Source organism: Tachysurus vachellii, chromosome 11 (assembly GCF_030014155.1).
Source record: "Tachysurus vachellii isolate PV-2020 chromosome 11, HZAU_Pvac_v1, whole genome shotgun sequence".
Taxonomy (NCBI): domain Eukaryota; kingdom Metazoa; phylum Chordata; class Actinopteri; order Siluriformes; family Bagridae; genus Tachysurus; species Tachysurus vachellii.
The window spans coordinates 15,642,170-15,657,491 of record NC_083470.1 but is presented as its reverse complement, the minus strand read 5'-3'; the positions used below and the strand labels follow the sequence as shown (position 1 = coordinate 15,657,491).

At 37.1% G+C, this 15,322-nt stretch overlaps 1 protein-coding gene across 4 annotated transcripts; it reads right to left on the bottom strand.

Annotated features, from left to right (window-relative positions):
• Positions 1–883: 883 nt before the first annotated feature.
• On the bottom strand, positions 884–14,978 carry naif1 (nuclear apoptosis inducing factor 1). Of its 4 annotated transcripts, none has more exons than XM_060882311.1 (3): positions 14,409–14,978; positions 4,641–4,691; positions 884–1,770 (listed from the first exon to the last, which is right to left on the bottom strand). In XM_060882311.1, the coding sequence occupies exons 1-3, from the start codon at positions 14,860–14,862 to the stop codon at positions 1,298–1,300; spliced, it is 978 nt and encodes a 325-aa protein (XP_060738294.1). In that variant the 5' UTR covers positions 14,863–14,978; the 3' UTR covers positions 884–1,297. The 4 variants fall into 4 exon arrangements, with proteins under 4 accessions (XP_060738294.1, XP_060738296.1, XP_060738295.1 ...); XM_060882313.1 differs by having other exon boundaries at positions 884–1,767; XM_060882312.1 differs by having other exon boundaries at positions 4,641–4,688.
• Positions 14,979–15,322: the final 344 nt, after the last annotated feature.

The window sequence follows — 15,322 nt, the reverse complement described above, 5'->3', positions numbered from 1 at the left end:
TTTGAATCTTTTAGTTCTGAAAGTTAAGTTGCATGACTTAAAGGCAGTATTTTTGTATTATTATTACTTTTTAATGTATGCCTTAGTTTTGATACTTTAAAAAAAAGTAATTTGAAAATAATTAATTTATTTGTTTTTGCATCTCAGAAAAGGGTTCATTTAAAACCCGGAATGTATGGCACTTAAAATGTACTTAATTCTTCTCAGTCAACTATGTCATTGTTCATAGTACAAGTACAGACAGAGAAGCAATGGGTAATATCTAAATGTTTATTTTTGATAGAAAATATTTTTGTATGCATTGCATACTATGCATTTAAAAAATAAAAGTTCATTTTTCTAAAAAAGGAAACCAATTAGTTGTTAGTTTTAAGAGACCGTCTTATTTTCTCTTGTATATTTAATATTGCTCTTTAATTAAGCAAAAATACATTTTATCCGATTACTCGATGAATTTTTTGGTAGAATACTCACTCACTCACTCTCACTCATTTACTACCGCTTATCCGAACTATTCTTGGGTCACGGGGATCTCAGGCGTCATTGGGCATCAAGGCAGGATACACCCTGGACAGAGTGCCAACCCATCGCAGGGCACACACACACTCTCATTCACTCACGCAATTACACACTACGGACAATTTTTCCAGAGATGCCAATCAACCTACTATGCATGTCTTTGGACCGGGGGAGGAAACCGGAGTACCCGGAGGAAACCCTCAAGGCACAGGGAGAACATGCAAACTCCACACGCACGAGGCGGAGGCGGGAATCGAACCCCCATCCCTGGAGGTGTGAGGTGAACGTGTTAACCACTAAGCCACCGTTCCCCCCTTCAGTAAGACTTATTTATAAAAAATAAAAAAAAATGCATTGACAAGTGTTTTATAATTTGTCATGTTTATTGACTTGCAATGTCAGAGGCCCTACTGATTTAATGGAAGCTCATTCTTACATGCAAAATAAATTGAGAAACGTTGAGGGTTTTAAAATGAAAATATAGCTGGAAAAAGAAAGATAGTATAATATCATCATTCATACAGTCTACATTCATGTATCATGTGGTTCTCCAGCTTATTGGAGCCAGGGAGCTCTTAATCTGTAAAACTGATTCCATTAAAAAATAATTGTAAAAAAGAACCCCCTTGCCTATGGTTCCTAGACAGCACTTTGAGAACCACTTTAATACAGGATACTCTAAATGAAAATTGAAATGAAACGGTTTAATGTAGGACAATATCAGGGATATTTCAACACACACACAAAATTCATTTCCCTTAGAATACAACATACCAGTTTACTGTCCATCTTCCACCTGTTGCAGGTTCACCACCCCCTCGCCAGTCTCAATGCTTCCAGTTACATTAGCATTGTTAGCATTTTGAAGGAACTTTCTCAAGTCCTTCAGAGCAGGCTTGAACATCTGGATGAGGGCAAGAAGGGTGGCCTGTGTACCTTCGAGGGCTTGTGCTTGTCTCTCCTGGGCACAGGCTTGTGCCTCCTGTGAGCGGCGGATCATCTGTAGCAGGTCATTCTGGTTCTCCAAGTGCTGGGCGATTTCACGCACATGTAGGTTGGTGACACGCTGCTCTTGCAACAGCTTGGCAGAGTTCAGTGCAATGCGGCTCTTCAGCTCCTGTGGCTTTACTGAGCACTCAGACTGCGTTGCCATAGCCTCCACAGGGGCTTCATTTGTAACAGTGACTGGTGTCTCTGTTGTGCAGTACTCTACCATGCCCTCCTCCAGAGTGTGGTATGTGGTCTCAGCTACTGTATCACACACACAATCTTATTAAGCAGTAGTTTAAACACAAAAAAGTATCAAAAAGAGCTCTCAGTATGAAGACACCAACTGCAAATTATAGTAAAATCATACTTAAATTAAGTTTTTAAATTAGAAATAAACAACCTAACATGTATTTGAATTTTAAAATATATATCGATCTGTGATGGTCATTTAAAATTATTGGCAACTAATTCGAATCAATCACAAAATGATGAGATTTAACTTAAACTAAACTGTTGCACTACATTAAGAGACATCCTAGAAATACTTCAGTGTGTTAGACACTAAAAAAGAATTGTAAAATTATAACTAAAGTTATATTACAACGTCTGAAGCTATGACAATAAATTGTTTTTAAAGGAAAAATATAAATGTCACATGTAGAGAAAACATATTTTATTTCTGGTTTTCATGTCTGAGCAGCTTAGGGATTTATTTTTATGTCATTCATATGTTCATGAGTTCCTTGTTTGTCCTGAGCAGTTAAACCACCCCAGTGTTCTTCAGAAAAAATCTCTAGGTCCTGCACATTCTTTGCTTTTTTAGCATCTTCCTAATAAGTGACCCTTTTCCAATATTAGCTATAGGATGTTGAGAGCCTACTGTTCACAGTGAGGTCAAATGAGGGACTCATATAATTTGCAGAACCTGGAGGATTGTCCTTAGGAAAAAGTGTACGGTTTAACTGCTCATAGCAAAACCAGGACTAAAAAGTAATTGATTATCGAGGTAACAACACATACTATTAAGAAAGTGTATGTAAATGTTTGGTCCAGTTCATTTCTGTATATGCAAGTATTATTGTATCATTTGGACTATGTGAAAACATATGTAAAAGTTTTTGAAGGTTCTGTAAGGTGTATGTACACTTATGACCACAGCTATAGCTGAGGATAAAAGGTGACGGAAGGTGATGAAAGGATTTTAGCTCTTCTTCCAGATCTCTTCCAAGTGTGGAATAGTAATATTTATAAATATCAATAGCTGTATATTACTCTGCTTGACAAGGCATAACTGAGACTTTGGTGTTAGATTTGGAAACTTTAGACCCCGAAGCAGCTTTAGGAATTTTAGGAATTGTTTTAATTTAGTAAAATAAGTTAGTAATTATCCTGAACTCAATATGACACAATCCATCTGTAATGTCTGACTGTTATGTAATTCAAATTAATGTTTAATTTTCAAAATGTTCTAATTGCGATAGTACACATGCACTGGTTCAACAGACAAATTGGGAAAATAAACACCACATGTTCATATTTTGTTAGAAACAGACTAGGCAGCTAACTGTATAGGTTATTTATTCTGTATTTTGATTAACCTAAAGCTATTGCTTGTAAGGACAGCATTAGCTTACTTATTTATTAATGAAGTTTGTTTATTTCTGATGTTGTGCGCAAGTATCAGCTCAAGCTAATGTGAGGTCATTCCATAAATGTGGAAGGAATTTGGTTTTGAAAGGAATTCTTAAAGTTGACTTCTCATTTGTGGTGGCATTTCATGCCGTGAAAAACATGGTCCCAATTTACTATTTCTTTCTATCCTTTTAAAATATCCTTTATTTATAAGAACATATTTACTACATATGTTGTTGTTAGTATTTTTACACATTTACATTTTTTACATTTTACATTTAATTAAAATACAAAAATTGTGTACAAAAAAACATTTTTAGAATAGTTTATACAGTTTATTTATATTTTTTACTTAATTTGTTGTAATATTAATAGTATCCTACTATACTCCACCCTTCCTCCATATTAACATGATTCAGAAAAAGAATGCATGAAAAAAAATGTAGTAACCTGGGACATATCTACAGAAACTAGATATATAACCTTCTATGTGTGATTTAAATCAGACAATCACAATGTGATAGGACAGGGGTGGCCAACCAGTCAGAGACCAAGAGCCACATTTTTTACTGTGTTACCACAAAGAGACACATCATACACATGGGCACACATGAACATCACCTTTTTTCCCTGCCATTTTGAGCGCAAACTTGACACAAATTGTTTACTCAAACGATCTTGCTCCTACTGGGAAACTTTGAGGTATTTTCATCGCACTCACATGCGCGTTTGAGGGAAATACCATATTGAACTCAAGCGAAGCAAACACGCATATTAAAAAGACACAAGTACAAACTTTGATATGAACGTAAGAGCCGCATGAAACCTGGCAAAGAGCCGAATGTGGCTCTGGAGCCACGGGTTGGCCACCCCTGTGATAGGAGAAACTGAAATAGAACTGCCCAACCCAGCCCAAAAAAAACAACCCCGATTTACAATGTTGTAAATACATTGCTTAAGAATTGTATTTTAAAGTTTGCAAACCACTGTCACAGAAGTTATTTTTGGCAACATACTTCGTGACCACTTCCAAACTGTGGCTGACAGGTGCACAAAGTAAAATATGCTCCGTGAGTTGCATTGCTCTATAGAAACTGAAAGAATGTACATTTTGCACCCATTTTGCACTCCTGAGATACATTTCCTGAGATGATGAAGATTTAAAATGCATTTCATTTCATATTTTTCATATTATTTTCGTACATTTGAGAATGGTGAATTATCAATCATGGAGTTTACTTTATATCAGTGTAACATGATACCTGTAACCAGTGTAGCATACTGTCTGTAATTTTGTGTCTGATTTGTAACCATTTCTTCATATTGTTCTTTTGGTATATGATGGTTAATTAATTAATCTGCAGCTAATTCTTTATAGCAAAATATAGTTCCAGGTAAAGTTCATACACAATAATGAACCAGGCCATTATTCCAAACACAGGAAAGCTGGTGATTTAGACCTTTAGACTTTTTCTTAAAAAATGGTCTAAAAGGCTTACCTTCTAGAGTTTTCATTTCACAGGTGGCACCAGGTGTTGGCTGAATACCTGCTGTACAAAGTAAAACAATATAAGGATTTTAACCTGTTCTTGTGCATGTTGTATAATTGAAATTCTTCTCATATTATTACATATTATTGTTTGTATAGTTTGCTTTATATTTTGGTCTCATCCATGCTAAACTCTGTAAACAAGGCAAAAAATTTCTGCCGTATGGTTTTGTATTGCGTAAAGTTTGAAAGAATTTAATGATTTTTCGATCCATTGTGCAAGTAGGTAATTCACCATTGGTAATCCCAACATGAATAGCCGACCAGACCTAAATTGCTACACTGTGATTTTGGGTGTCAGCAGCACTGACATTCTGTCCATTTTGTTTTCTGGTCACATCACACATAAAAATAAAAAATGTGATCTCTGTGACTTTGTGGCATGGATACTGGCATCAGATGGGCTAGTATCAAATACTGGAATAAGTATTTCATAAACTGCTGATCTCCTGAGATTTTCAAACGCAGTATATAGTGTTTACTGAAGGTTTTTTCACACCATTCTGTGTTAACATTCTGTATAACATTCCAGAAGATTAGCAATTTATGAAATATTAGAATATTAAAAAGGAGCCCTTCTGTTACAGACATCCATACCACAATCAGTGATTCATTCATTCATTCTGATAGTATATGACCATTACATGAAGATCTTGACCTGTATGCACTGTAATTTTACAGAATGTTTTACTGCACGTTTCTCCTATATTTTTAAAACACACAAAATATATTACTAAAATCACAAAAAAATACTGGAAAATTACGTCTACTAAAAATATAAATAAATAACTGTGAAAACCATTAGGCGGATCTTTAAAAATATTCTTGTTTGCCGTAACCCGACCGACCCTGTCAATTTAGGACCAACTCAAATTCTTTATTCTTTTTACTTATAATAAATTAATATATAAATTGCCTAGGCCTACATACAAATGAAGGCTACGTTCTTTCTTTTAAATAAAAACCCGTGACATCATCTATGTTTACACTATTGGTTAACGGATGTCACACTATGGCCTGTGCGTTCGCTTCATCTCATACTCTCATTCACTGTCAGAGTCAACGGTTCGCGCTTGGTAATGATGACTGTGGCTGCAGTAAACAAAATGTTCGTGGTCACCATTCAAAGTCATACGGGTTCGGGCACCATAATACATCTAAAAAATTCATTAAAACAGCTCAACACCGCTTTAACTTGGCACGAAGTTATGGAAAAACTGCCCAGATCTTTTCCCATCCATTCTTCCATCTAGTCTATATAGCCTGCATCAAAATGAGGTTTGTAATGATGCGCCCGAAGGCACAGGTTGAAGACCCAGTCAGTGACGTCACGATATGCTAATTTGTTTAAATTCATACCTACGTAATCACCATCACCAAAATTTAACTTTTTTTTTTACATTGAAACTTGAAAAAAAAATATAGACCTACCTACCGACCCTTTTTTCTTTTTTTTTACTGTTACTGCAAACCAAAATATTTTTAAGGATGGCCTTACGTTTAATTTTTATCACTAAAAAATAAAATATATTCCCAAATTTACTGCAATTCCACACAAATTATTTTTGTATTTAATCAATGAAACAGTTCTATTAAATTTTAATACTGTTGATAAATGTTAAAATTAGATTCAGTTTGTATTTTTTTTACATGCATTAACAAACAGAATTTTTATATCATTCTAGATGCTTACCAGGGCTGGGCGATATGGCCGAAAACTGTATCACGATATCAGTGTTTCATATCGGTCGATATTGATAATTATTGAACTTTTTTATGGCCCATTTAAAATAAGGACCAGGAGAAAAATATATTACAATTAAACATTTTTATTTTAAACTAAACCTTCCTCTTATCGTAATCGCTTCAGTTATTAAGACAGAAATGTCAACAACCATGGAAACTCAAATAATTAAAATGTAAACATAAGTCTAAAGTCACAATGTAAAGAAAATGTAAGAAATGCTTAATAAAGTGTAATAAAATAGTGCAAAGTGTTAAATATAAACATAGAGAAACCTGAGAATTTAGTGCAAGTTTAGTGCTAGGAAGTTCACTATTTGTTCACCTTCTAATGAATAAAGTGTTTTAAAATATGTGCAGTGTTTTTTAAACATAAATAAAACTGAGGTAGACTGAGATACATCTGTAATATAAAAAACAAACCCGATACCGTACAGTAACATAGTTTGAAATATAAAACCTGCAGAAATATGAAAAAGTAACTCAAGTTATTCTTACTCTAAACATACTTGAAGTTGAACTATTCAAGTATATTTTTGTAGACTTATAATTAGGGCTGTAGCGATTGAATGTTTTAGTAATCAAGTATTCTACCGAGGGGGCACGGTGGCTTAGTGGTTAGCACGTTTGCCTCACACTTCCTGGGTTGGGGGTTCGATTCCCGCCTCCGCCTTGTGTGTGTGGAGTTTGCATGTTCTCCCTGTGCCTCGGGGGTTTCCTCCGGGTACTCCGGTTTACCACCTGGGTCCAAAGACATGCATGGTAGGTTGATTGGCATCTCTGGAAAAATTGTCCGTAGTGTGTGAGTGAATGAGAGTGTGTGTGTGCCCTGCAATGGGTTGGCACTCCGCCCAGGGTGTATCCTGCCTTGATGCCCAATGACGCCTGAGATAGGCACAGGCTCCCCGTGACCCGAGATTAGTTCAGATAAGCGGTAGAAAATGAGAGTGAGTGAGTGAGTATTCTACCAAAAAATTCATTGATTAATTGAGTAATCGGATAAAATGGATTTTTTGCTTAATTAAAGATCAATATTAAATATACAAGAGAAAATAAGACGGTCTCTTAAAACGAACAACTAATTGGTTTCCTTTTTTAGAAAAATGAACTTTTATTTTTTAAATGCATAGTATGCAATGCATACAAAAATATTTTCTATCAAAAATAAACATTTAGATATTACCCATTGTTTCTCTGTCTTTACTTGTATTATGAACAATGACAAAGTTGACTGAGAAGAATTAAGTACATTTAAGTGCCATACATTCCGGGTTTTAAATGAACCCTTTTCTGAGATGCAAAAACAAAAAAATTAATTATTTTCAAATTACTTTTTTTAAAGTATCAAAACTAAGGCGTACATTAAAATAAATAGTAATACAATAATAATAATAATACAAAAATACTGTCATAAAAAGTCATACAACTTAACTTTCAGAACTAAAAGATTCAAAATCTACAGCTCAGGCATAACATATTCCTTTACTGTCTAATTTGGAATGCTTTGTGGTATTTAAGAGGCAAAAACATGGCCAGGAACTTGGAACTAGAGGCCATGCATGGTTTCACATGCATATGCTTTAAGCATATATATTAATCAGAATATAAAAGTCTCTCTCTCTCAACGTGTGTGTGCTTTAAAAGTCTTTAAAGGAGCATGTGATGCAATGAAGAAAGGTATCAACATGCTCAGAACTGAAGCTTGTCCTGCGCTTTGAAGCAATGTATCCTGCTGCAGAAAACAGACGCTCTGATGGTGTCCCAAACCTTGGACATTTTCTGTCGTTTTCTCCTGTTTGTTTCTTCTCTTTGCTCATTGCCATTGCTATCACGCCCTTCCATTTTGCAGCCCGCACGTGCCCTCAAATCAAAAGACCGCTAACTCCTTGCGCCTCCTTCCGCTTTGACGTAAGTGCGTTGTCACACACACACACACACACACACACACACACACACACACACACACACAAAATAATTGCACAAGAACGTGAGCTTTAAAATTAATTAAAAGAGGCTTCGCGGCAGAGGAATTTGCCTCGAATAATAAACCTTGAATAATGTTGATTGTAATCGAGTTACTCGTGGAATCGTTTCAGCCCTACTTATAATATCCAAAAAACTGCCGTACTGGCAAGCGGACTTTTCCTCTTTTATTTACAATTTCCTCGCTTGCAGCGGCTCATTTTCTGCTTATCATTTGCTGGTTACTGAAGAGGAATCCAGCCCCAGCACAAGACAACGATATGGCGCAACCAAATCTGATACTGTTACATGATTGTCGCTCCCCACGTTGCTAGGTTACCAGAGAGTGGGTGCCTTTGTTAATGCAAACAAACCTACTTCACAACCTCTGTTTTCTTCCGACAAAGAATAAAAAATATCGAAAGTTTTATCGAGCACATTTTTTATTGCTATCGATCACGTGTCTATCGCGATATATATCGTTATCGTTTTATCGCCCAGCCCTAATGCTTACTTAACAAAAATTTTTTTTCTACACATATATTTATAGGCATTGATATAAAAAGTCATTGTTACAGTTATTTTTAAACATTTTTCCACTGGAAATTAAAAAATAATAGGCAGCTATGTATATTAGTTTATATAGTTGTTAATAGTGTAACAGTTGCTACACGTAATCTTAGCTGCCTATACATAATCATTAATGTTCAATATACATATTTGCTTGGATTTTTTGCAAATTTCTTAATGTAAAAGTGAAAAATGAAAACAAATCATTTAAAAGCTTAAATGTTTCAACAACAACAAAGTTTCATATATCGAAGATGCAGTCAGGAAATGGATGTTACTAGAGAAGACACTATGGATTTTAAAAGTGAATTCAAAAAGTGTGAACCTTCCAATAATTTTGAACAGCAACAGTAACATCTGGCAGAGGGGTTATGTATAGAAAGAACAGCATAGTTAGTTAACAGAACAGAAGAGAATCTACAGAATCTACAGAAGAGTCAGTGTGCAATTGTGGAACCGAACGCAAGTTTACTTTCACATAAGCACCTTGGACATGGGAACATACTAATATTGTTGTTTGACTACCATTGATGGCTAATTTTGAGGAATTTAAAATTTTGATTCCCTGTAAACTTTCTTTGCTCACATGATGTTACCAAAGCATTCTCCATTTCAAAGTCATCAAGTGGGCTTCACTCTAAGGAGGTACGACATCCATAGAGCTGCAGGTCCTGACAGGGTCTTGAGCTGCACAATCAGAACATGTTTTGACCACTCATGTTTTGAACGTACGTGCTCCACAAAGCTGTGTGCTTAGCCAAGCCCTATTCACTCTCTTCACTCACAACTGCCCCCAAACCCATTCCTCCAAATCTATATTAAAGTGTTCTGATAACACCATCAGAGTAATACATTTACATTTACAGCATTTGGCAGACGCCCTTATCCAGAGCGACGTACATAAGTGCTTAAATCAATATCACTGGATACATTAATGCTGGTTCACTAGGTTACATACTGAAGATACCATGAGTTTAAAACATTGTTCAATCTCATATCATAATACTCATATCTGACGATCATGAAACAGCCCACAGGGAGGCAGACCAACATCTGATTCACTTGTATATTGACAATAACAACATTCATTCATTCATTCATTCATTCATTCTTTCATCTTCTACCGCTTATCCGAACTACCTCGGGTCACGGGGAGCCTGTGCCTATCTCAGGCGTCATTGGGCATCAAGGCAGGATACACCCTGGACGGAGTGCCAACCCATCACAGGGCACACACACACACACACACACACACACACTCACACTCACACTCACACACACACTCACTCACGCATTCACACACTAGGGACAATTTTCCAGAGATGCCAATCAACCTACCATGCATGTCTTTGGACCGGGGGAGGAAACCGGAGTACCCGGAGGAAACCCCAGAGGCACAGGGAGAACATGCAAACTCCACACACAACATGTTTTTAAATAAATATAATCTGGTAAGAGATTTATAATGTTTGTAATTAATCAATTTGATTAATATGTTAATCATTTTTGTCTGACTACTAGCTTCTGATCTAGATGAAATGACTAACAACATAGACACTTCACTAGCACATTAGACACTGTTGCTCCCATCCGATTAAATAAGGTTAGAGACAAAATACCTGCACCATGATATAATAGTCATATTCATGCCTTCGAAGACACCAACCCTCGAGTGAAAGTGGAGAACTAAATTAGAGTATGGGAGTATGGGGTCCAGGGCCCTCTGCTAAGGTGGTCGGTGTATCTTCTGCAGTGATGCGGTCGATATACCGGTCTGTTGTGGTGAAGAAAGAGCTGAGCCGCAAGGCTCGGTCACTCGGGAGGAGCTCAGAGTAGAGCCGCTGCTCCTCCACATCGAGAGGAGTCAGCTGAGGTGGCTCGGGCATCTGTTCCGGACGTCTCCTGGACGCCTCCCTGGGGAGGTGTTCCGAGCATGTCCAACAGGGAGGAGGCCCCGGGGAAGACCTAGGACACGCTGGAGGGACTATGTCTCTCGGCTGGCCTGGGAACGCCTCGGTATTCCCCCGGAGGAGCTGGAGGAAGTGTCTGGGGAGAGGGAAGTCTGGGTGTCCCTGCTCAGACTGCTGCCCCCGCGACCCAGTCCCGGATAAGCGGTAGAAGATGGATGGATGGAGATGGATGGATGTTTGCCTGTTACTACTGCCTAAACATCTCTTAGCCATCAGCCAACTGAGCAACCTTGTAGTTCATGTAGAAGCCAATCTTATACATCAAAACATATATAAAATGACCATAAAAGCAGTTACCCCTTGCTTTTAATAATATATAAGATAATATATATATATTGCAATATAAGAACCCTGGAACAGACCCTACGTATGACAATGTCAGAGAGATGTTGATTAAATTCTGTGGTAATTCCGTAGGCTGTAGTTTGTGCTGGTTGTTCAAAGGTCATTCTAATAATGTATTTCTACATTTTCATATGATTGAAAGACTAGGGCTTTAGATGGAGGTTACATAGAGGTTTGTATTCTCAAAGGCTTCCCTGAATGCTCAAGCCCTGGACAGGCACAGTTTAAAAAACCTGTTCCAGCTCAAAACACCTAACCTGTTGCCTTTCTCTTTATTAAATTCTGTTGAGTGTACAAATAGATTTTTGCTTCTTAATAGTGCAGCTGTTCATTTTTACATGATTCCTGATTCATCCTGATATCAAGATGCAAAAAGAAGCTTCAAATACAAATGTCACAACTAACATCAACTTGAGGGCATTATTAAAGTTTTGTTTCTGAAATGACTGTTGAGTTAATTTCTGTTAAGTTAATTTCTGTTCCCTAAGAATAGTATGGGCAATAATTCTTTGGACACACAAGAACAGGCATACTCCTACCACAAACAGGCTCTGTACAAATTACAACTCTTCTGGTACTTTTATTGATAATATATTAAAAGAGTTTGATTACAGTAGTGTCCATGTTTCATCATGATGTTGTTGTATTTCATTTGACAGATGACTTTTCAAGATCCTAAAAGCCCCAAGAACGCTTCCAGAAAACAGCTGGCAATCAGCCAAGAGGTGCTTCCACTGAAACAAAAATTGCAGACTACAAATGAAAGTAGTAAAAAGAAACACCATTCTCCGTTCCTTAACAGTTGTCTGATAGTAACATTGATGCATACCAGGGTTTCCCGCAGCACTTTGCAGTTCGGGCGGCCCGCCTAAGCTGGGAAACCCTACCGCCTTAACTAGGTTGTCCAAAAAAAAATTCCGCTGCACAAAATGCCGTGAAGTGCATCTCGGAGAATAGCGCGGATGTGCTTCACACCACGAGCGGGCACGCACGCCACACGGCCGAAATGAGAGAAAGACGTGGTCCGTCACTCCGTCCATATCTCACAAAGAAACCCCCCAACCTTACTGCCATAACTAACAGATTTTTGGCAGGAAACCCTGCATACTCTCTAAAAATTTTAACCACGTTTATAAATTAATATCGTTAATTTAACATTAAATAGCTAAAAAACAAAATACACAAAGATCTCTTCTAAAATGAAAGCGAAAACTGTGTAAGTATGGAAAATTACTGTATTGTTACAACAGTACAATTGTAACTTTTATTTCACAGATGTATTTGGCACCCCAGCTCCTGGAATATTAGGCCTACTGATCATGAATGTGCTGGTCTTCCTAATAAATGCAATGTTGAGTGTGTATGGGCCATGTGGTTGTGAGTTCGATCCCTGGTCCACCAAGATGCCACTGTTGGGCCCCTGATCAAGGCCCTTATCCCTCAAATGCTCAGTTGTATAAAAATTAGATAATGTAAGTCACTCCAGATAAGAGCCTCTGCCAATGCTGGAAATGTAAATGTATATTAATTTTCATTCATAGTATTGAATTGGACACATTGTCATGCCAATAAGAATCAGAAGGAAGCATAACCCCATTAGCAACATTCCAGTCATGATGTTCTGCTAATTGTTTGTTTACAAACATTAAACTGGTTTCTACACCAGCAACACACTATAGTTAATTACGAGTATATAGCCTATGGCTATGAGTTTCTCAGTACAAAACAGTGAGAAGAAAAGAAACATGCATAAAACAAAAGGAGAAGAACTGAGGTAAGAGAACTAGTTGGCCACTAGCATATACCTCTCACCCACATAACCATTAATAAAATGGCTAGCAAGTGTTATTTTCTTAATTTGAAATTTAAAAAAGTTATACTGTATATCTGAAAGATTAGTTTTATAAGGTTTTATCTGATAGACAATTGTTACCCAGGATATGAATGCAACCTTGGATAATAACTCTGAACATTAAAGTTCTCACATACTCTCACAAACTCTGAACATTAGAATAGACTTGAAGCCGCAGTATGAAACCAGAGATGAAAGAAACATTTAGCTGTAGGGTCAATCTATGTGAAATCACAGAAGGCCTCCAGACTGACTTTGACAGATTTGCTGGAAATAATATAAATGCATAATATTCAAAATTACAGCCTTATCTGTGGCCCTAGTGAAACGAGTGCTACAGAAAATAAATGCATGCATGAAACTGCCAATTAAGGGTTGTTTTCTACTATAAGATGACAATGTATAAAATACCTGCTAAAAAGTTGTTGTGGTTTTTTTTTAAATCTTGGTGTATGTCTATGTATTTCTCTGCTTCAAATCCGATCTGCTTTTTTATTCATTTAAAAATATAATTTTTTTGTTGCATTATTCTGCTGAAAGATGCCACTGATATTAGAGAATACTGCTGTCATGAAGGAGTGTACTTGTTTTGCCCCAATATTTAGGTAGCTAGTACACATCCACATGATGTAAGAGAAAATGTGATTAATCAGACCAGGCCAACCGTCTTCCATTGCTCCATAATCCAGTTCTAAGCCTCATGTGCCCATTGTAAATGATGCCCACTCTGACTGCTCGGTGGCTATATGGTCCCATATGAAGCAAGCTGCAATGCATTAACAACTTTCTATCATATCTATCATTAACCTTTTTGCTTCCCTGTTCAAATATATCCCACCCCATGAAAGGTGCCAATGTATTGAGATAATAATTTTTATTTATTAGTAATTATTGACTATTTAAAAAGTGAAAGAAAAAAAAACCTTACTGAGAAGCATATGAATGTAGTATGTTCTTAACGGTTTTTAAAAGTCTTTGAAAAGATCGGTTAATAAAAAACGGACAGGAAATTATAAACCCAAACCATATTTGTTCTTACAGAATTATAAAGTTATGTCTTTGGCCAAGCTCAAAACAATTTAATTCCTTCTTATTGTCTCAGAGGTTCGACTGTAGCCGCAAAGTTATTTGTTAATATTAAAGTTGCGATTAACTACTTTTTATAACATCTGATGTAGTGTTATCGTATTTGGTTGTGGTGACGTTTTTCACCAAAATTTTGAGGGTTTACAGAAATAAGTGCTAGACTTGAGCTGCAGTAACGCCATTGACTTACTCTGCGTTAATGTAACGGTAGTAGTGGCTGTGCTAACGGTCACCGGCACCGCAATCTCCGCACTCGGCTCTCCCGATTCTCCAGGAGGCAAGCTGATGATAGTGGCTTCCCCAAGCAGGTTACAGATGCGTTGCTGCATGGCAGTAAGAATAACCGGTACCGTGGTGCAGTCCCCCGTGTCCTCTATCGCTGCGCGAGCTTGCGCCACTTTACGACGAACCTCGGTTTTCAGATCAGACCATTTCTTCTTCACTTCGACGAGCTCGCGCTGGCAGTTGGTCACAGCGTTTACACGCTTTAGAATCTCCATCCAGGCGTTATTTTTGGCTATGTGAGTGACGCCAGCGTTGAAGTGGTTCACCAAAATGTGCTTTTGCTTTTCCATCTCCTCCACGATGATTTCCACCTCTCTTTCAGAGAAATTCATTTTTCTCTTCTTTGCCTGCGATGCCATAATATTTTGAATGGGACTTAAGAAACTATTTTAAAAGTACGTAGAATACGTAAAAAAGTAAGTGTTTCTTGACTAAACTGCGCAACGTAATGGCTTCCTGAATCGAATTCTGTGACGACGACGTTTACGGCCGTAATATGTAAAACTCCACCTACTTTTGCAATACGGATTCTTACTCGTTGAACCGTTTCGGTAATTGTGACGATCGCTTAGATTATTGGTGAAACTAACAATCACTCAAACTAGTCTAGCGCAGTTATGGTCCTGTTCGAAAAGTGTCTTCTGTATGCTGTGCAAGTGCATACAGCAAACAAACTCCATGCAATGTGCGAGAATTCTTTTAAATTAGAGTGATGTATACAGTTTAATTTTTGTTCAGAAGGTTTTTAGTTATGAACAAAACAATTACATTTGTAATAGTAGTACAATGGCACCTACACTGTAAAAAATTTTACAGGAA